General features: G+C 44.6%; 1 protein-coding gene across 1 annotated transcript in view; it reads left to right on the forward strand.

The window, feature by feature from the left end:
- Nucleotides 1-16,743, forward strand: part of SPAG7 (sperm associated antigen 7) — a 92,278-nt gene extending 75,535 nt beyond the window's left edge. The window contains exon 7 of the mRNA XM_069643757.1: nucleotides 14,075-16,743. Coding sequence (XP_069499858.1) covers nucleotides 14,075-14,190 — 116 coding nt within the window. The 3' untranslated portion in view covers nucleotides 14,191-16,743. The remainder of the gene's footprint in view (nucleotides 1-14,074) is intronic.
- Nucleotides 16,744-21,899: the final 5,156 nt, after the last annotated feature.

Below are 21,899 nucleotides of genomic sequence, written 5' to 3' on the forward strand. Positions count from 1 at the left end.
GGGATGGCCTTCAGGCCTCCTCATTGGCTGAGGGGCGGCCACGCCCCCGGCGAGGACAAGGCGGCTCGAATCGTGGCCGATAATCGAAGGATTCTCTGCCAGGTAATGACCTGGCGAGCGCCAATCGGAATGCGTGTTGCGTTCTGCTGGACTTTCGCCAGGGACTAATAGAATATATATGTACTGATGTAGCTTGATTGGCTGATGCTGGGCTGTTGCTTCTTGCAGCACGTGGGTCAGCTGGGCTCATCTGGGAGGGGTGAAGGTCGGAGGCGCAGGGCACAGATTGGCTAACTAATCTCTTTATTCTGACAACACAGAAAAATACTAGAAACAACTAAACATTAAACTCTGACATTTAGTGGAGGTGCTATAAAGTTCAGCTAACCACTATATATCCAGCTTATACTTTGTCCCCAAGGAACCATAAAACATCAGTGCCCAACTTGAAGGGGTTTGGTCTACTTGGTGCCTGCCTCATGATACAGATTGATTGGTGTTTCTTCATTAGATATATGGTACAGGGGTACTTGGGACTGTGATGGGTGCTTGCTCTGGTCACTTCAGAGGGTTATATGTATATCAACATCAAAGGTACGGAGGGGGTCAGGGTTTCGTGAGTGGTGGGTGCGAAGGTGGGGGTTGAGAGGGCACATGCTGGTTTGTGGAGATGGATTTGGCCTGGTAACCCAGAGGGCAATGAGCTCAGAGGAAGAGAAGGATGCAGGCGCTTTGCAACAATACATGGCTGTACTTCCGTGAGAAAAGGGCCCGTGCGGCGCAGACGGGTGAAGAGGTGGTGGGGGGTGTCTGGGCTGTTTTAGCGCGGCGCTGGACAATGGGAGAGATGCTTTTTAGAAATCATTGTGCAGCCTAGTAAAAAGATGAGTTTGGGGTGGCCTAAAATGGAGTCTATATGTGTCATCCAATGGTTTCCTTCCTCTGTCATCAGAGAGCAGACAAGGGGACGTCTCCCTGCAATGGGATGAGCAATAGATCCATTCCACACAGAATACACAGGGAGAGGTGAAAAGACCCTTCCTCCCTTACATTCACCCCCTTTCGTTAATCTTAAAGTAACAAATACCCTTAGCCAGTAATGCGCCTACGTTCTTCTGCCTTTATCACTGCTTCATCCCCTTTATTGGCATCCAAGCCCTACACACAGATCTTAGACTTTGGCCCCTTCTGTCATATTCCTCAGGAGTGCATGTCATGTATATGCACCCACCATCCCCCTCTAGGTCAACCCACACTTCCTTATACCACTTTAATTCACTTGATAGTTGTGTGCCTCCAATTGTCCACTCTATCCCCTGTATTATATACTGCTGTCATACAGTATTTGGGCTCATTGTTTTCACCAGTTTGCTCTTGTGCTTCCTTAGTTTCATGAGGCAGTTTGTTTGGATTACCCACTGTCCCCATCATCATTGCACTACTAGGCATAGATTGTGCGCAGCGTCGAACCCCTACCTGTCGCACACAAAATATGAGTAGCAAAATACTATGATGGTGACCAGTAGATTCATTGCAGTCCCAAACCAGGTTTGCACCCAATCAAAAACTGGACGCTCCCTTCCTTCATCCTTTCTCCTAGATCGTGTATTGCAGCGAGATTTGATAATGTCCCGTTGTCAGCATCTGCAGAAGGCACGAATGTGCAACCTGCAATCCCAATTTCCTGGCAAACGCCGCCTTCCATTGCTGTGAGGAGGTCCAAGACGTAGTGGTTTTGCATTGTCATCAGCCACAGGGCTCAGTTCTTCCTTGATGACGTTGAACTCTTCTTCAGTGTTGTCATTTGCCAGTTGGACCCGCTCCCACATCACAATCTGCAACCATTTGGCGTTTTTCGTGCCTGGATACTTGGTATGAGTGATGCGAAAAATGTTTCAGCTGAGTTAAACAACTTTTGTGCCAGAAGATTGGAAGATTCTGTAGAAATGTAGTTTGATGCTCTTCTTTTACGCGACACTCTGTCTTGTAGCTTGACCTCTGACAGCACATCATATATGGGGTGATTCTTCGGTTGTCTGTTGGGCACACTCTCCCCTTGGACGTGAGACTCAGCTGTTTATTTTCTCATGTCGGGGAGGACAAGTGTTTTGTTGCAATGTCTGTTTGATCCCATGGGCACTTTTCCTTCTCCGTGAAAACAAAGTTCGTGCACTTTGCGTTGGATCTTGATTGGCTTTTCGAGAGCTGTTACCCATGTTAGTTTGGCAATGTGTTGGGACCATGTTTGAGTGGATGTTCTTTCGACCAATTGAAATTTTTCTTCTGACAGTCCTCGTAGTGCTTCTGCTTTGCACATCACTGTTTCCTCTTGCCATTTGTTTTCTGTGAACATTGTCCCTTTTATGACAAAAAAACGGTACCTTGATGCAAAGTATTCCTTGAGGCTTGCTGTGACAGGTTTTCTCGTTCTGAAGCAGTTTTAACGTTCCTCTGTGTTCTTGAAAGGTACTTTGAATTCTACAAAGTGCAAGATGGACGAAACACTGGGCATCCGCAATGGGAGTTTCCTGCAGTATTAGAACCTTGGGTATTCTGATGCGTGAGGTATCGGAGAAAACACAAAGCAACTTTCTTTTGTTGATTATCAGAGTATCATGTGTTAGACTGTGACGGGGATCCTCTACTGCATCCAGCCCTAGGCCATGGTATTCATCATACCTTCCGTTCCGTCTCCCATTTCCTTCTGTTACTCCCCCTAGACCATTTTGTATCCTCATAATTCTTTGATGGAGGATAGGAAAAATTCCTAAATTCATCTTTTCGTTCTGTGCATAATTATGTTGCCAATACTGTGTATTTGGAGGGGCACTCTGGGTGGGTGCTGGGGACATAATGTGCATAAACTTGACATTTGGGGTTGGGTCAAAGGTTTTCTGAGAGTGAGTATTCAGTGGTACCAATACGTCAGAGGTTGGTTGGTATTTATCATAAACACAAATTACTTTTTCACTACTACTCCATGTTGGGGACTTCACTTCTTGTGTAGTGAGGTCAAATTTGTAGAGGTATTGGGGGGGCACATCAATTTCACCCCATCCCATATTAGCTGTGTTCCCTTTTGCACAAGTTTTACCCCAGACCACCTCTATCGGATATCTTGCTCCATTACACTTTTCTCCCATGTCTGTGTAGTCAACGTGCAGCTCACGGAAAGGTCCGATGGGGCGGGGCAGTGTCCTGAGGGCCATTCCAGAGCTGTATGTTTGGCAAGTTATGCCTTCAGTTGTCATTTTGGCAAGCGGATCTTGGAGGTTTGGGACAAACCAGTCCTCCTTGATGTCGGTAGCTATGTGTTTTGTTGTATGCGCTGGAAAATGTAGTTGTTGGAATGCAAGTTGTAATAGTTCCACAGGCATTAGTACATTTCCCGTTGTCTCTTGTTGCCAAAGGAGATCAGTGAGTGACTGTGTACAACCCCCTTTTTGACCATAATTCCTGCTCCGCCATTGGCGCCTTTTTTTAATAACTCAATTACTTGTGCAATGGGTAGTGAATTGTATCCGCTGCCTTTTTCCTCACGTGTTACCCTTTAGTAGATACTCTGTTTGGGGCTTCTGGAAATGCGCTGCCTGCTTTACAGCGGCGTCTGCTGCCGCGTGTCCCAGTGCAATTACGTCACTATTGTTCGTGTGGGCTTGGCATTTTACCAAAGCCAGATGGTTCCGCGAGAGCTTCTATCAGCTCATTCAAAAGCTCAGCATGTTGTACTGGGGAGCCATCTGCTTTTCTGAAACCTCTCCTTCTCCACCTGGACAACCCAGCGTGTACGGTTGTGGTTACATATGCTGAATAAATGGTAATTGCACATCCTTTTGCTGCATGCAATGCTTCAATCAGCGCTACTAGCTCTGCTGCTTGTGCCGAGCAATGCATTGGCAGTCGTTTTTGCGCAAGCATCTTCTTTTCCCCTTCTAATCTCGCAATCGATGCGCCCACATGTCTCTCCTGTCTCTGGGCGAATGGATGCTGACCCGTCCACCAGTACACTTCACCTTCCTCTCAGGTGTTCTCACTTGCTTTGGGAATGTCCTCTCCTTCCCCCCCCACTGATAAGTGGTACAATCGTGATTTTTGCATGTCCTCTACTGTGCATGGCTCGGTGAGGAATGTGGCTGGATTTACAATTTTGCAGCATATGATGTGGATGTTTGGGCTGGAAAGTATTTCCTAGGATGTTGCTCTTTGTGTTGTAAGTGTGGATTTTGATTGTTCAAGAATGGAAAACAAGGAGTGCTCAACAGTGTAACAGAGCACCCCGTTACTATGGTTGCGCTTTTTTCAATCGGGGAGGCTGTTGCTGCGAGAGCCTGTTCGCATGCCCTTGCATTACTGAGTTAAGGGTGCCGCTGTAATAAGCCATTTGCGCCCCAAGTATGTCTTTTTGTGTTACTACTGCAGTCATTGGTGTCCCATTGCAATGAAAATAAAAATAATTCCTGTTCATAGTCTGGGGTGGCTAGAACGAGAACTGTAGAGATCAGCTCCTTGAGTGTTGCAAAGGCTGTGTGCAGGTATGATGTCCAGAGGATAGCTGTGCTATCATTTTGTGCTTCCTTCAGTGCTTGTAGGAGGGGACGCGTATATGCTGCTTAGTCTAGTAACCAAGCTCGGCAATGATTGCATATGCCAAGAAACCTTTGCATGCTATTCAATGTGTGTTGCCTAGCTGCTGCACGTACCGCTGCTGCTCTGTCTGGGATTATTCTCTTGTCATCTTTAGATATTAGTTGTTCCAGATACAATACCTCTGCTAAGTAGTACTGCAACTTTCCTTTGTCCACCTTGTGCGCCAACACATTTTCTAGTAGTATTGAATCTTTCCTGCATTGTTCCTCCTTTTCACTACAGATTGAGAGGTTGTCTACGTATTGTATCGCTGTGCTTTTGACATTGATATTACTGAGATTCTCGTGCAATATCCTGTTAAAGATGCTTGGGCTTTCACAGTATCCCTGGGGCAATCTATATCTTTTTCCTCCCAGGGGGAATGCAGTCAAGTATTGTGAGCTTGGATCGAGTGGCACAGAGAAAAAGGAATTTTTCAAGTCTACCGCTGTGAAGTGTGGCCTTCTTTGGAATACTGCATAATATTGATGCAGGATTTGGGACAAGGGGGGAAATTTCTTATGTATGACGTCATTTAGTGGGCGCAAGGCCAGCACCATCCTCCAAGCCCCTCGTTTCGCTTTCTTAATCTGATGAATCGCAGTGTTACAAGGAGAGTTTGGGATACCTTGCTGTAATCGTGCGTGTATTGTTTCTTTAATTCCCTCTTCTGCTTCTCTTGACAAGGGATATTGTCTCACCCGGGGCAACACTGCACCGGGTTTGAGTTTAATTTTGACTGGGGTTACCTCTTGCAAAAGCCCCACGTCATGGGTCATGGGTCATGGGGGGGGGGAGGGGGTTAGTTGTCTAGAAGTTTGTGGGTACCTGCTGCATGTCATCCTCAAAATATGATTGCTGCGCACGGACACCAGCAATTGGAAGGGTCAATTGCTCGTCTGTTTTGTACCATTATATCGCATGGCATGCATATTTCCATTATCATCTCTCCCTCCTTGTCATTGTTCTAATCTGTCAAATCTCGCAATGCTGTATTCGGATCTATGCACAGTACTGTTCGCCACTCTCATCCCTGCAGGTCCAGACGATCGCCACAATCGGTTCAGCTGATACTTGTACTCACTGCAGATCTAATGAGAGGATCGTACCTGGTAATATTACAGGGGCAGCTGCAGGGCGGTAAACAAAGTCAGAGGGTACACTCCATTCTTTTCGTGTAATTTTGGGTACCACTCTTGCCAGAACTTCCATACACAAACATGTCTGCATTAGTGCGCACCCCTCAGACAGCTGTTTCATTTGCTATTGTGTTGATCAAAAATATTGCCCGGAGGGGGCATATTCCCGGGGTGGAACACACAATGCCTCTTTCAGTAAACTAAATGCTCATAGTGAGCTTACAAAGGAGGTCTCTTCCCAGCAAATTTACCGGCAAGTCTTTGTGATACAATAGGGGTGCTCGCACTGTCTTTTCCCCCTATCTTTACATCCAAATCTTTAGTGTAAGGAACCGTGACCACAGCTCCAGAGAATCGCTGCTTTTCCAAATTCTTGGCCAACAGCGGAAATCCGCCTTCCATTAGGCACGATTTTTCCACATTAAAGAGGAACTGTTTGTCTCCTGTCTCCACCCCCACCAGTGGTTCCTCGTCTGGACATAGGGTAGTTGACAGGACTAGACACGCAAGTGCTCGCTGTGGGCTGTTCTAGTCTGGGTGTGTGTTTGTCCCCGGAAAAGAAAATACATTCTCCCCAACCATAGTTGTTCCCTGAAATGGCGCTGGTGCACTGTTTGCAGTGGTGGCGAAAGGGTTATTGCGCATGTTAATCGTGTCTGTGCCCCTGTGTGAACCGGGTGTCGGTCTGTTCCTCTTGTCCATAATCTCCCATAGGGACTGCCTGGGTAGAGATGGCCTTATAGCTGTTTTAAATCTTTGTGTATTTTGGTAACACGCATGGGACGAACGCAACATTCCCTTGCAAAATGGCCCGCCTCCCACATGACCAACATGCTCCTTATCCTCCTCCTGGGCCCTTGTCCTCTGCACCCCCCTTGTTGTCCTCGGTACCCACCGCTTCCTCTTTCAGGCCTTCCTTGCCACTGTGGCACTCGATAAAGCTCTTCTCCAGCCCATTGTGCCTGACTGTTGGCTGCCCATGTAGCTGCCATCCTAGCCTGTAATGCTATCTTCCCCTCCTGCTCTCCCTGCCGTTTTGGAGGTGGTGCAGCTGTCACTGCCGCGACCTTCACCAACTTACTTTGTACGAGTTTTGCTTCGTCTGGCAATCTTTTCTGTGCTATTTCTTTCTCCCTTTCTTTGATTTCCCCCCTGCAATGATGTACTATAATACTTTTGATTTCTGGCCAACCTTTGGCTTCTATCCCAGCAATTTCATCAAGGGCCTTCTGTACCTCCTTCGGTAGGCCTCTCTTGATAATGAAGTTAAAGAGGGAGGTGGACTGGTCTCCATCCGTGCCCGTCTCTGCCCTCCACATATCCTGCACCCAAAGAATGAACTGCGCAGCATCTTCCCAGTCCCCCATTGTGCATTGTGTCAGAGTGTAAATCGGAGGTGTCTGGAAATGTTCTCCACAGTGCATCTCACACCTGTGCTCTCATGTTGTTAAGATGCCCCATCATGCCGATCACAGCCCATTGTTACTCCTGGCAACTCCGCCTTCACCCACTGCCGATACTAGGAGGCTCTTGATGTCCCCTATGGCTAATGGGACCCCTGCAGTGTTTTTCTCAGAAGCATATACTTCTATTTCCCTGCCCCACCCTCCCCCCAGAAAGTGGGGGGGGGTAGTGCTTTCAACAGATGTTCTTATCCATCAACGCACAGGGCACATAATGAGGTCTTCCCTCTCCCTTATGTATGAGGGATATGTAGATTTGTTTCCCCCTTCCCTTACTTACCTTCGTTCCTTTTTACTTTGTCAGTGCCTTTCTCCCCATCCTGTTCCTAAGCCTTCCTTGCCACACTTCTTCACTTCCAACTGTGGGGTCTGCCGCTGAACTTGCAGATCACCTCTCGTTGCTCCTTCTTCGTTCTAGTCAATATCTCTCCAACATTCGTCGTCCCTGTCAGATGCCACGCTATTGTACTGTACACTTATTGGGTCACCACCCCGTTCCACTCGTACTATTTTAATCGGGGTGCAATCGATCAGAAGAGAAAGTCCCCGGACTTCCATACATCTTCTGCTATTACAGAGGAGTCTTTCAATGGTGGTGGTAGCGGTGTCTGCCCCCCTCCCCCGGAAACAATGGTTTATTTTCAGTGTTCTTAGTCTGGACAATTCTGCTTGGGTACTGGTCATTTGGGCCTCTAAATCTTGCATGATGCGTCATGTGTGTGCTTGTTGGACCGTACAGGCCCGAAGGGTCATTTGGGGGGGGGGGGGGGGCGCGGCGCGGGTGGGAGCTGCTGTCTGTGTAATGGGTGCACTTGGTTGGGGTAAAAATAACAGATCGCAATACCCCATAGCAGGTTTGGTCAACAGTGGGTATAACTTTTTTGGTTCCGTCCTTTACTTCCTCTCCTCCCTCCTGTCTTGTTAAACTACCTGTTGTGACTTTTTCTTTATTATTTGCAGGGGGCATTTCTTCAAACATCCTCCAGAAATCTAGCACTTCCCTTCTATTCTGGAGCTGCCTCCCCTTTTATTTGGCCATTAAGTATGTCGCCACAAGGTCCAACAGTCTTATCGAATGACCCTTCTTCTGGCCATATTTGAGATGTCCCCTCAACCCCCAAAATCTGTTAGCCACAGCCCGTGGTGCTTTTTTTTTTTCACTACACAAGTGGAGGTGTTTGCAGATGTGCAAAGTGGCGTGTCTTCCCCCATGGTGTATGTGTGGCAGCCAACCCTGTCAGTACCTCAGTCGTTTGATCCATCTAACAACAATCTTTCAAATTGCATTTCAAAACACTTTACTCATCTTATATTGCCTTAATTCATTCAGAGGGAGAATGAAAACATGAAGACGTAAACCAATTAACACGTTGACCTGACAAACCGACGCACCTTAATGACAGCATAAAACATGAAACATATATTTACGATAACCCTTTATACCTTCTTCCCTGGTGGGCAAACCTCTAAAAGATATTTATCACCACTAAAAGAAAGAACTGCTGCTATTTTCCGAGTCTACTCCAATATATAAGACTCCAACTTATTCCTTTTTCCTCACTTGTATGACTGCACTGGTCGAGACAGTACTATGCAGCGCTGCCTTCCACCTCCTTTCGGTGCTAGGTTCCTGTATCCCTTCTTATTTCATCACCTTATATAAAAACGTAATGGCCATAAGAAAAAGAAAATAACACCTCAGTCAACAATCACTCAATCTTCCCACTGTCGCCCAACCGATAACATTTTCCCCCCATAATCTTACTCTATGTTCCCTCCTTGAATTCTTCTTGCAATCAATACTCACGTGTCCGTGGTGTTCCGAGAGCCTCCGAGAGCCTCCGTTCGCGGTCTATCCACAATCTGGGTGCCTCCCCCAACCAAGCCGTCACTGGATCCCGCGAGCAGTTGGGTATTTGCAAAGTCGGGAGCATGCGCGTTTTAATTACTGTCAGCCGTAGGTGGCGGTGTTCTTGATAGGGGTGGGTGGTGCCCCAGATCTCACCGCTGAGTACGGGGTTGTCCCGGATCAATCACTTTTAAGGGGTCACCAAATGAAGGCACCCATTCCCAAAACACAGAATAAATGGACACACCCATTAGGGAATGAGACCAGGAGATATATTGCAAGTTGAATAAAGTTTATATCGGGTAAAAGATGCACACAGAGAACTCTGCTGCCCTGAGAGCGCTCTGCCAAACGGTACAAACACATCACATTATAGGGACAGCACATTATAGGGACAGATTTCGTCATTGATTATCAACAGTATAGGTGCTGAATACTACATGGTTATTGGGTCACTACAAAGTTACATTATAGAATAGATGCAGCTTGATTGGCTGGTAAAATAGAAAAAGGGTAGAAACAACTAATCAACATTAAACTCTGACATTTAGTGGAGGTGCTATAAAGTTCAGCTATCAACTATATATCCAGTGTATTGCCCCCATGGAACCATAAAACATAGTGCCTTAATCCCAGTGCCCACCCTGAAGGGGTTTAACTACTTGGTACCTCATGATGCAGATTGATGGGTGTTGTTTCTTCATTAGATAGATGGTACAGGGGGACTTAGGACTGTGGTGGATGCTTGCTCTGGTCACTTCAGGGGGTTGGATGTATATCGACATCAAAGGGACAGAGGGGTCTGGGTTTTGTGAGCGGTGGGTGCGAAGGTGGGGGTTGAGAGGGCACATGCGGGTTTGTGGAGATGGATGAGGACACAAGTCAAGATTCGGCCCAGTCGCACACAGGGCAATGAGCTCAGAGGAAGAGAAAGATGCAGGCGATTTGCAACAATACATGGCCGTACTTCCGTGAGAAAAGGGCCTGTGCGGCGCAGACGGGAGAGGAGGTGGTGGGGTTGTCTGGGCTGGCTGTGCACGGCGCTGGACAATGGGAGAGATGGTTTTTAGAAATCATTGTGCGGTCTACTAAAAATATGCAAGTTTGGGTGGCATAAAATGGAGTCTGTATGTGTCATCCAATGGCTTCTTTCCTCTGTCTTCAGAGGGAGGCAAGGGGACGTCTCCCCGCTATGGGATGAGCAATAGATCCATTCCACACAGAATGTACAAGGAGGGGTGAAAAGACCCTTCCACCCTTGATTAGCATAGACTGAGCAGCCTGGCTCATCTTAGGAGAGAGGGCTGTAGGAAGGTACAAAGAACCTGTAGTATACAAATGGTTCGACAAACACTGACACCAAGAAGTATTATAACAAAATAAAGGTTTACTATAAATACAAATAGACCAAGGTAAATCTAGGCGGGGGAAACACTTTGTCATAGAATCATAAACACATTATAAAAATTCAATACAATGCTGAAGATGCACAGACCAAAGCATATACCTTGTTCAAAATCAGCAGTTCTAGGCAAGCCAGACCTAATCGTAAACACATAGAATAGAACACAACTATTCAGGGGGAGTAAAACCACAAGTTACTTTACTTACAGTAATTCAAGGGTAGTAGACCCTGTCAGTCATGCAGTGACACTCCGTTAAGGAACCACTTAGTGAACCAACCCTGTTACCAGGATACTTTTTCTGAAGTGGAACACAAATTCATGGAATGGTATAAACCTATACTTAATTTCAGTATAACTCTGTTATGAGTAAGACCTAATGTTGTAATAAACTATTACAGTTGCTTTTTGTTATGACCATTTTATTCTCAAGTCCAACTAAGAGCTCAGTAAAATTATTCAACTGAGACAGTACAAGACTCACTCTTAGTAGTAGAAGGCTGTACCGCCTGAGTATATGGTGGCGTTGACGGAGCAGCCAGACGTACCTTAGGAGGGAGAGGGCTGGAGAATCAATACAAATAAATTGTAATACACATACGGTCCAAAGAAACACTGACACACTATTGTAAAAATAAATGGTGCATTTAAATACAAGTAGGCCGGATAAATCATGGAGGGGGGGGGAGGGAAGTACTATCGCAGATCATATAAACCCATTATAAAAAACCCAACACTATGCTTGCAGGTACACAGACCAAAGCATGTAATCTTATTTTGAACACCTAACAATAGTTCTAGGGAAGTCAAAACCAATAGTTAATTTTTGATTACTTGCAGTAATACAAGGGTAGTAGACCCGAACAGATGAACGTGACGCTCAGCAAGAAATCGCATGTGTCAACTGGACAATATTAAGACTAGTGGAACAGTATAAACCTAGAACTCTGATTCAGGATAAGAGTTATTCTAGGGGAGTTGGACCTTGCGGTGTAATATACAATTCAAACTTACTTTTCAGCTCAGTAAAACTGTCTAAGATCAGTAAAAACTGTTTTTGGATGGCTCAGGCAGACCAACATTAGCTACACCTGAGAACAATTTTCAAAAATGGCACACAGCTATTCTAGACTGGTAAATTCGAATGTTGTAATATACCATTAGTTTGCTTTTCAGATCAGAAGATGTTACACAGAGGGCTTAAGATCACAGTGGTTCAAGTAGACACACAAGATTTCTTGGTAAAACGCATATTAATGTATTACACAGCCATTTACAAAACATTCACTAGAAGGATGTAACTTAATATAATACACAAACACACTTCAATACCACACCAATACGTTTTTGAGTAAATTGGGCTCCACTGAAATGGAAGCAAAATGGCATTTCAGTTCCTTTTTAAATAGGAGTACAAAGGCACAAGTTAATAAAATAGATCACATACTTTCTTAGGCAGTGCAAATAGTTTTAGTTCACTAGATGACTCGATTCAGTTCAATAGGCCTAGGCCAAAGACAATGGGCTAGTGTCTTGGATAGGAAAGAGCAGTTCTTGTATTAAACTGTAAAGTCTTTGCCAAAGTTCTCAGAAGTAGTTTATAAGAAAAAGAATCATATGTTGGGTCACAAGCTGATTAGGCCTACAAGTTGGGAAAGTTTCACAAACTTTCATCACGAGAGGTTAAGTTCTGTCAATCGGGTTGTCACAGAAAGATGCAGATGAAGATGTTGGTTCCTGGCAGTTCCTGCAGATCTCGCTGTTCCTGAGCCTCAGTCATTTGTCCTCTATTCTGTTCCTATTTCAGTGGAGCCTAATTTACTTAGAAACGTATTGGTTTGGTACTGAAGTGTATTTGTGTATGATATTAAGTTGCCTCCTTCTAGTGAATGTTTTCTAAATTACTGTGTAATAAATTAGTGTTTTTCCAAGAAACCTTGAGTGTACTTGTCTACTTGAACCACTGTGATTGTAAAACCTCTTGTACTGCTCATATTCCCTCTTGTGATAAGCCTGGCTGATCGGCTTGCTACCACAAAACTGTGTAGACTTATACCAAAGGTTGTTTTTTTCTTACACCTGTAGGCCCAGAGGGTACTGCATGCAATTCTGCCTAACAGCGATCTTAATTTTATGGTTCCCAATATAGCTCAAGACAGAGTGGCTACTGCTGGTTGAGTGCCAGAACGACACACCCATGTGTTCTGAAAGTTTAGGCCAGTCTGGCCATGTTAAAAGATTTGATATGGCGGTAGTGTATTTGAAAATCAGAACGGAAATTCCTGATGTAGCTAGCCTTTACCTATTCTGAAGATGTAAACTACCAAGCTGTGTTCTAGAGCTATGTTTGATAGTATAGGGTGAGGTTGCCTTTCAAACGAATGTCCCATAACTGCTCAAAGTAGTGCTAGTGTTGCCTGTTTCACTGCATCGTTTTACATGTATTTTATGTCCTTGCATACCATGCTCGTTACAAAGCAGATGAGTTCCTTGAAACTTACATATTCTAATTAGGGGACTGATGTGTTGAAGTCAACATTTTTTTTTCAACCACAACAAAAAGTTTCTCTGTTACCAGCATATAACAGAATCTTGCATGGGTAAAATGCGCGTTTAACATGCCATATTGAGACTTCTTGGAATTTGTAGAGCTTTCTAACCGTGCAAAACAATAAAAAGGTAAAAGTTATGTTTAGCTCTGTAAGCCAAACGAGTGCTACTGTTGCAATTCTGCGTCGTCTTAACATGTTAACTTGTGCCTGGTCCTTAAAGGTTAAGGAGAATTAATGCGCCTGTTGTCTTCTCCCTTTTGATATTTTATTGTGGACTGCAAGGTAGATGTAGTCTTATATTGTAGAATTCTGATCAAGATTGTAAGCCCTTTTGCACTACTGGCTAAAAGAATTGTTATGTAGTGAGCAAACAAAGTACATTGTGATGTCCAGTAGGAAGATTGACCTGCTATTGATTATCGGATCACCACTCCCCTGCAGGCATTTGTTAACTGATAGCCCCGAAGTCCGTGCCCAAGCACAGACGCTGCACCCTGTCACTGGGGAATACCTACACGCTTAAAATATAATGGGGCCTCAATGGTGACGAATGATGATCAACTGTACATTTTTTGTGATGCAGTGTAAATGTGTCTCTTGTTGATACTGCTTTTGTAAGTTACAACCAAGTACCTGAATGTGATGGAGATTTGAGGATTGCTGGCTTGGGTGAATACATTGAAAGGATGCGTTATGGATTCCTTAATCTAAAGAAGGTAGTGTGACCTGTACCACTTTTCCAGTTTTGGGATTACTTTTACAAATTCACAACAAATGCTTATGCCCAAAGCGAGCGCAACCGCAAATACAGTTCCTATAATACATTAGTGTGTTTTTAAAACCATGCCTAGAGTGGAAAAAGTGGTTCCCCGGTCACAGTAGTCAGTCGCCTCTGTAGAAGGGCTTTTTATGGGAGTGCTTGTAAATTGAGCAACACAGATGAAGGGCTCTAACAAACTGCTGACAATGTTGATGTACGTTTTCATTTGGTAGATGGACTTGAAATGTATATGCTAGATTATAACTGTTTGTTTTACCACAGTTCCTGTAGCCAATAAGCGTGACACCAGATCCATTGAAGTAGCCATGAATGAGATCCGAGCCAAGAAGCGATTGAAGCAGTCGGAGGATGATGTCCCTGGGTCCAGCAGTGCTTAAATTTGGAAAGTTTACGTCCGCTGGGTTTGATGTCTGCCTCCATTATTGTCAAGACGCTTTTTATTTCTTTGCAGCCTCACACATGGCCCTATGTGGGTGTGGGGCAACATGTCCGTTTTAAACCCTACCCCGGAAACAGAAGCCCCATTGGAATCCACTGCCTAACTACCTCGTGTAAACATCTGAATGTGTCGTGCTCTGTTGACCCAAAAGCAAGGCCAGCAATGCACTGTACAAAATGGAACGGACTTGCCCCGTGGGCGTGAACACACAAGGCTTTTGCTTGCAGTGGACTTTGGGGCTGCGGACTGCCTGAGCCAGATGCACATGTCCTCATCCTTAATAACCCATGTCTTCTCAAACTGAGCAGAGTGCCAAAGAAGACACTGCTAGTTTAGCGTCCCGCATTGCTGCTGGCCATGTCCTTCAGTGAGGTTCTTGTGGTGATGGTGTAGACCACGCACTGGTTGGTTATGCAGTTACTAGACAGGATTTTACGAGAGTCAGATATGTTTAAAATTTATGCTTTTTGGATGGAGTGCGACGAAGGTTTTATATAGTGTTTTAAATTTTTCCATGGAAAGCAGCAAAAAAAATACTGGAGGTCTTCCCTCTTCTTCTTTGGCTCATATTTCAATGTTCCTTTTTTTCTTTTTCCCCAGAGGTTGGAAGTGTGACATTTTGTTCTTCCCTTGTAGCATACCAGAGCAACATACCACCTTTACATAGTATGTGTTGCTGAGCCTTTAGGCTCCTGGAAAAGCAGAGGGCTAGCTAACTTTAGCTGGAGAGGTGACCTCTAGTCCCTCCCAATAGTGCCTTAGTCCCAGCAGACATTGGTTTGTGCAATGTCTTCATTTGGTAGATGGACTTGAAATGTATATGCTAGATTATAACTGTTTGTTTTACCACAGTTCCTGTAGCCAATAAGCGTGACACCAGATCCATTGAAGTAGCCATGAATGAGATCCGAGCCAAGAAGCGATTGAAGCAGTCGGAGGATGATGTCCCTGGGTCCAGCAGTGCTTAAATTTGGAAAGTTTACGTCCGCTGGGTTTGATGTCTGCCTCCATTATTGTCAAGACGCTTTTTATTTCTTTGCAGCCTCAAACATGGCCCTATGTGGGTGTGGGGCAACATGTCCGTGCATTGGAACTCTGTATTTGCCAACTCAATGTCTTGAGTCACCTTTATCCACTCCAAGCTTTCTATCCAGCAATACCTTGCACATAGACGTATTCTTTAAATCGAAGAATGAAAGTTCCGGTCCTAAAATAGTGCATTTTGTTGGCTAAAAACTCAGGACTAGATGAAGTCGATTAGTGGCATGGTTGAAGATTTTGGTGAGAGGACACAATTCTCTAGAGACAGGAGATCATTGTCTTCTCCAAGAAGGCAAACCGGTAGCTCTTATAATCTGACGTACGTCTTCGGTAATCGGTTGTAATGCTTGTTTCCTCTATCCTGACTGCATAGACATGCGAGATTTGGCAGCTGTTTGCTGTAGCATTACTCTATGGCAGACCCGGAAATACGGCCCCACACAGTGCGAGTACTGCAGTTACCAATGATAAAAGCTAAAGTAACCCGACCAAGTAACCTTGCGGGTAAAACGCCAAAGACCTGAAACAAACACAATGCATGAATAAGCGACGAGGAGACACTGCAATATGGAGCACAGGAGGAGCTCAACTAGTCTATGCCCAAGTTCATCAACTCTCCAGAGGATCACCTGATTTGTATGCATTGTAGTCCATTCACCTTTCATTTGTTCCGTGGCCATAGGTCAAATCCCCAGCTTTGCATCATTTTCGTGGGCGACTGTGAACATTGAGAGTTTTTGGATTGTAGTACTTTGGTTTATCCACTGCCTGATAATCTAGCTGAATGTTGTGTGATGTGTTTCATGGTCTTATTTTAAAAGGGCTGTAAGCTTTAGCTGAATGTTCTTTGAGATGGAACAATGGCTGTGTTTTACCTTATTGACTTGGGCAAACTTCCATCTTTGAAAGCAGCAAGGGTGTAATTTTTCAATCCTAGAAACCTTTTAATCTTTCTGACCTGCTAGTGGATCTGCTGTAGGCAAACCAGTTAGAGGTCTTCCATGGATGGAGTCCGCACGGTGCTACCTCGGCTGTTTTTACTTGTATTCCCATTGCCTGGTCATCTGCTCGGACCACGTTGAAGTTTTAATTAAATACCGTTTTAATTTTCAGTCGTCAGATGCCCGACTGGAGCAGGCACTGGGAGATGGAGGTTACCTTTCTTTTACCTTGCTTTTTCACATATATCCCTTTTGCATCAGTTGGTTGCCAATATTATCAGACTGCGAACTCTCCCTTTAAAAATCCTTGATTCTTAGAAATGGGTTTGGCTCACACAGTTAGTGTGTGCTGTTTTCTGATTTCCTGGAGGTAGTGGAGGAATGTAAATGGTTTTATACTATGTGCTGTAAGTTTATTTAAATTGTTTATTATTACATTTTAAACAAATACAATTATAAAGAATACAGTTTTTATTAAAATAAACATGGAACATTTACTGTTATGAGAATTAGACTTGGTCTTTTTTTTTTTCTTATAACTGACACCATTAAGGCTCCACTGTATACGCAAGGTCCATTTCCCTCTCCCCAAACCAGTCTTCGCCCTCCCCCACAAAGCTGTTGGTTCAACTAACGCTTCTCTCCATTTCACTCCCGTGCAATGTATAGTCGTTTTTTTATTTGTGTGTGCAAAAGTTAAACAAAATTCAACCTTTCACAATACAAACTATGATTTTTTTTTAAAGAACTTTCAATTATACGCGCAAAGGTTTCATAATCGTTAACTAGCCTCTTTGATCATAGTAAATATTCCAGTGATAACAGTCATTGACATCAGCTAAAATGAAGTATTTATGAATTGTGCATTGATGTCAATTTATGTGTGCAATGCAATAAACAATTCTGTGTAGGTTGCTTTTTCAAATTTCTCATAAGCATTAATAAAATATGCTAGCTAGTTACTTTTTTCTTTTTTTCTTAAAAAATAAGTTTTTGTGGGATGATCACAAAGACCATACACCTTTTTGAAGGTATATGTGGCAATACTGTGCAATACAAATGTCCAGTTAGTCTCATTTGGTAGACTGTTGTGGAAACGTGGGTGGATGGTGATATTTGCGGAATAACTTGCCAAATGTCACCAATGCAAGGTTTGAGTTCAGAAAAAGATGTTTGAGTCTTTGTTAGACTGGATTTCTATACTTGGTGGTGGACAGATGTTAGTGAGTAAACAGGGACAAACTAATGAAATCAGCAAAGGGAGAGTGGTCAAGGCAAAGTCTCAGAAATGAGCGAGCCTGGTCAACGGTCCACAATGAGTCTATAAGATAAGTAATCAAGGATTACTCTATTACAAGTAGTAATAAAATATACTAATAATGGCCTAGCAAACACTATAGTAAGGGAGTATAAGCAAGCGCACAACACTCTTAATAATACAATTTATGTAATCCATCAAGTAGCCAGTGCAATCAAACCACAATACCCTCCACCCCACAATACGAAAGGAAAGGTAATGGTTAGGTTTGCAATGGCAGTCCACAAGAATACAACCCTAACTCTAGAAGTCCAGCCCAGAGTTGACTGGGGCCTTGTACTGTAAAGTTCTAAGAAGTTTTGGAAGGTTGGAAAAAGGATCCAGAAGTCAGGTAAGGATGCATTCTAGTAAATGAAGCTGTCCCTCAGCTTTTGGGAGGGGTTTTGACAACAGTTTTGCCAAACAATGATAAAACTTTCCAAAGTCTTCAGAAATGATACAGGTGGTGATAGGGGGTGTTAGGCAAGTAGTGCTGTAACTCACCCCTGTACTCTGGTTCCTCTTCAGACTTGGCAGGTCGTCTGAGGTCTGTTTTCCCACCGTTGCGTCCAAAATATACACAAACTGGTGCAACTTGCACTAATGCAGCACTCCTCTAGGCAGTAGAACAGACGTGGGGAAGCCGGTGTCGAATCACCCATGCACAGCAACACAATAATATTTTTATTATTAAAGGCACACAGCTGTTGGGGTCAGAGTCGGCTTCCTATCTTGAGTCTCGTAAGATGAAATGCAGACATTTCGTAGGTGGGACTCTTTAAGGACAAGCTGGGAGTCCCAGAGTTATGAGCCGAAAACACAGAATCATGACGACTCTACCCCGGTAACCCGAAATGGAGTTGGTCAGTGTACAGGATGGTTACAGGAACACTTCGCAAGACTCCAGATGGTTGGGCACTGAGCAGACATCTGGAATGCTTGGTCCTACTACTCCAAGGGTCGAAGAACCGCTGAAGGCCTTCTAAAGAGCACCAACCAGACAGGGCTCCACTTGGACCACAGCATAAATTGGTTTGCAGGCTTTCTTAGGACAGTCTTCTGACGTCTTCACAGCTGGGCAGGATACTTGAGGGGGACGGGAGACGGGGGGGGGGGCGGCCTTGCGGATTCCTCCAGGATTTCTAGGGCATGGCTGCAGGAACCCTCTTATGGCAAATATCGGGTGAGGCAGAAACCCAACCCACCCAATGGAAGATTTGCCTGTTACACCCCCCTCGTTCCCTCCTAGCAGTGGTCCAATCGTGCCCCTGATGGTGAAACTCATGCATACTCTAGACATCTAGAAACCAGCTTGTGGATTGGGACCAGACGGTCCCAACCCACTTCCTGGAAACACACGCACATACTCCCCCAAAGGTGGTTGCTTTGAGTGATTTGTGTTCTTTGCAAATAAACAACCATTTTGTAGTTCTTGAAACGATACAAATATGTATACTAATTAGAGCTTGGAAGGTATGTGGCAAGTTGCTTAAATTGCTGGCAAATTCTGGCTTCACTGCTTAACCAAACTGTGTGATCCTGGGCAAATCACTTGACCCAAACCAAGCCACACCAGTGTGCTGGCAAGAACGGAAATGTGCATTATTTATCCTTCAGTAGTGTTGGTGGCCTGATGGGTCGTACATTGCACAATTTGCTGTTAACTTGCCACTCAATACTTCCAACAGTGCCATGGAGTCACAAAATGTGGTGCCTGTGTGCCATAGGTTTAGAGAAGAGATTTGGCACCCTGATGATTTTTCTATTGGCTTTTAGGTGTCTGATGGCACTCCCTCTTTAGATTATTTATTTTGATCTTTTAAATCATCTCACTTTGTTGACTTGCAATCAGCCAGACCACAAATGGATGATTACATGTTAACTTGCTGGGCCCATTTGTCTAGCAGATGCATGAGACATTACGGCACTAGTAACTGGTAGGTGCTGCATCAGGGCGTCACTGACCTGGGCAGACCAAGAGACTGGCATCTGGACATTTGGTTCTGCAGACTAAGATAACTATTGTCCCCAATTTGTCACAAACTCCTTGTAGCTGCTGTCTTCATCTTGGCGAGTTGCTTGTGACTGTTATATGCCAGAACACTAGCTAAATGAAACTTTATAATAAAATAAACACTCAGAATTGTATCTATGTGATGTACACTGCACTATGCACCACTGACTGCTGCATGACCCAGCTGCACAGAGCCTTGAACTGGAAAAAAAAGCCAGAGCTTTTTTTAAATCTGATCTATTCTATGCAGTGAACTCATCTTGCAGACACTCATTGCACTAAAGTATTACTTGAGAGGTACATATAAATGCAGTATTCTTGCTAATTGTTTAACTTTGGGTGACATTTAAAATAGGAGTACAAAATTGCTAATCAAAAGTATTTTAATTGGCAAATTCTGCTAATCAAATTTTGAAAACTAATGTATGCCTTGCCCCTGTAACTTAGAGTGGACCCCCAAGGTCTTACCCTTACATGTGGGGGGGGGGGGGTCCCTCTTCACATGGTCACTGGCTTCACATGTGTAACAAGATCCACTAGACCTCGACACATAGGGAGGCTTGGAGTAACCACACTCGTGCTTAGGCTTGTTTTGTCCCAATAACCTTTCCTGACTCTTGTGACTTCTTAAGCTTTTTGTGGGCCTTCTGGGATGAAGTTGTATCAGATTCCCCCACACGCTTTACCCTCTTCCTACTTACCAGAAGCAGGTTTGTCCTCAAGGGATACTCAGGGTCACCTCTTTGGCAAAGCTGTTGACGACCAGCTGTAGACAGCAAAAAAGGAGCATGAAACGATCAAGGCCCCTTGGTAAGCTATCCAAGCTCTTCATTCTTTGAGAGTGTTCACACGCCATAACTTTCAGGGACAAGGCTCAGGAAAACAAAGCTAAGCAGGAGCAAGCATTCCTGGTGCCTCCTTTTACGTCTGCATGTTCAGTCCTCTTACCAGCAGCATTGGTTTCACTGCACCCCTGCCTCCAAATGACGTGCTGATCCATGTCCCTATCACCCCACCCGCCCCCAGTCGGGGGTCGCGTATCTGTCTTTGCCCAGCAATGGGAGGGAATAACGTCAGACTGCTGGGTCCTCAATACTGTGGCCATGGGATACTGCCACCCCGCCACCATCCACCTGGATGTCTGTCTTCCGAACACTTCTGCATCCTTGAGAGGAGAGCCAAATCCTATTACAGTAGGAGCCATTGAGCTGGTGCCCTTCATGGAAAAAAAAATCAAGGCATTTATTCAATATACTTTCTTGTTCCAAAGAAAGAACTAACAATGCACCCTGTGGTGGACCTGCGCCCTGCAAACACATATGTCAAATCTAAGAAATTCAGGATGGCAACGCTGCAGGAAGAAATCCCATTATTGAAAATGGGGGAATTACATGGCAACATTGGGCATGAAAGAGGCATACTTCATATTTCAATATTTCCAGCGCTCAATACCTCAGATTCAAATTGGGAAACAAGCACTACCAATTCATGGTGCCACCATTTGGCATTGTGTTAGCCACCAGGGTATTCACAAAGGTGCTAGCAGTGGTGGCCGCCAACTAGCGAAGGCAGTACATTCTAGTGTACCCTTACAAACACGACTGGCTAATTACTGGGGACTCTCCCCAGAGGTGACTTCAAAACATGCAGGAAACTATCAATCTGCTATTGCAATTGGGCTTCTCCATAAACAAGAAGTTGAGTCTAGTGCCCAGTAAAGAAGTTTCCGGGGGGGGGGGGGGCACTAATCAAAACTGACGTCTTGACTAGTATCCCTCTGAAGAGAGAGTCCATAACATGCTGTTTCAAACATCTTAGTATGTAGCTGGTCTCCAGTTGACTGTACGAAAGGCAACGTGCCTGCTGGGAATGAGGGATTCCTGCATCTACACAGTGCCTCACGCCAGGCTGCGCATGTGACCAAACAATGGTCGCAAGCAACTGGGTTGTGGGGCAATCTTGTGGTGGTTTTGCAACCTCTGATTCAATCGCTACTGAGTTGGAACAGAGACAAACTGCCAAGGGAACAGCCATTCCACACACCAGTGATCGAGGCCACTCTCACAACGGACGCATGAATGACTGGCAGCAGTGCTCACTTACTGCATCTTAGGAAGCCTTCAAGACTCTGCTAGCACACATGACAATCCTAGTCCTGACGGACAGTACCACGGCCATGTTTTATTTAAACAAACGGGGGGGGTACACATTCTCCAGGGCTGTCCAAACTAGCCCAGAACATCTTGCGATGGGCACTACATCACATGTTCCTAGTGGCACAACATGTTCCAGGGGAACTCAATTCTCTGACAGATGTTCTGAGCAGGAGTACATTGCTACCCTCTATTAATGGC

Source organism: Ambystoma mexicanum, chromosome 1p, assembly GCF_040938575.1.
Source record: "Ambystoma mexicanum isolate Mex_15411 chromosome 1p, UKY_AmexF1_1, whole genome shotgun sequence".
Classification (NCBI taxonomy): domain Eukaryota; kingdom Metazoa; phylum Chordata; class Amphibia; order Caudata; family Ambystomatidae; genus Ambystoma; species Ambystoma mexicanum.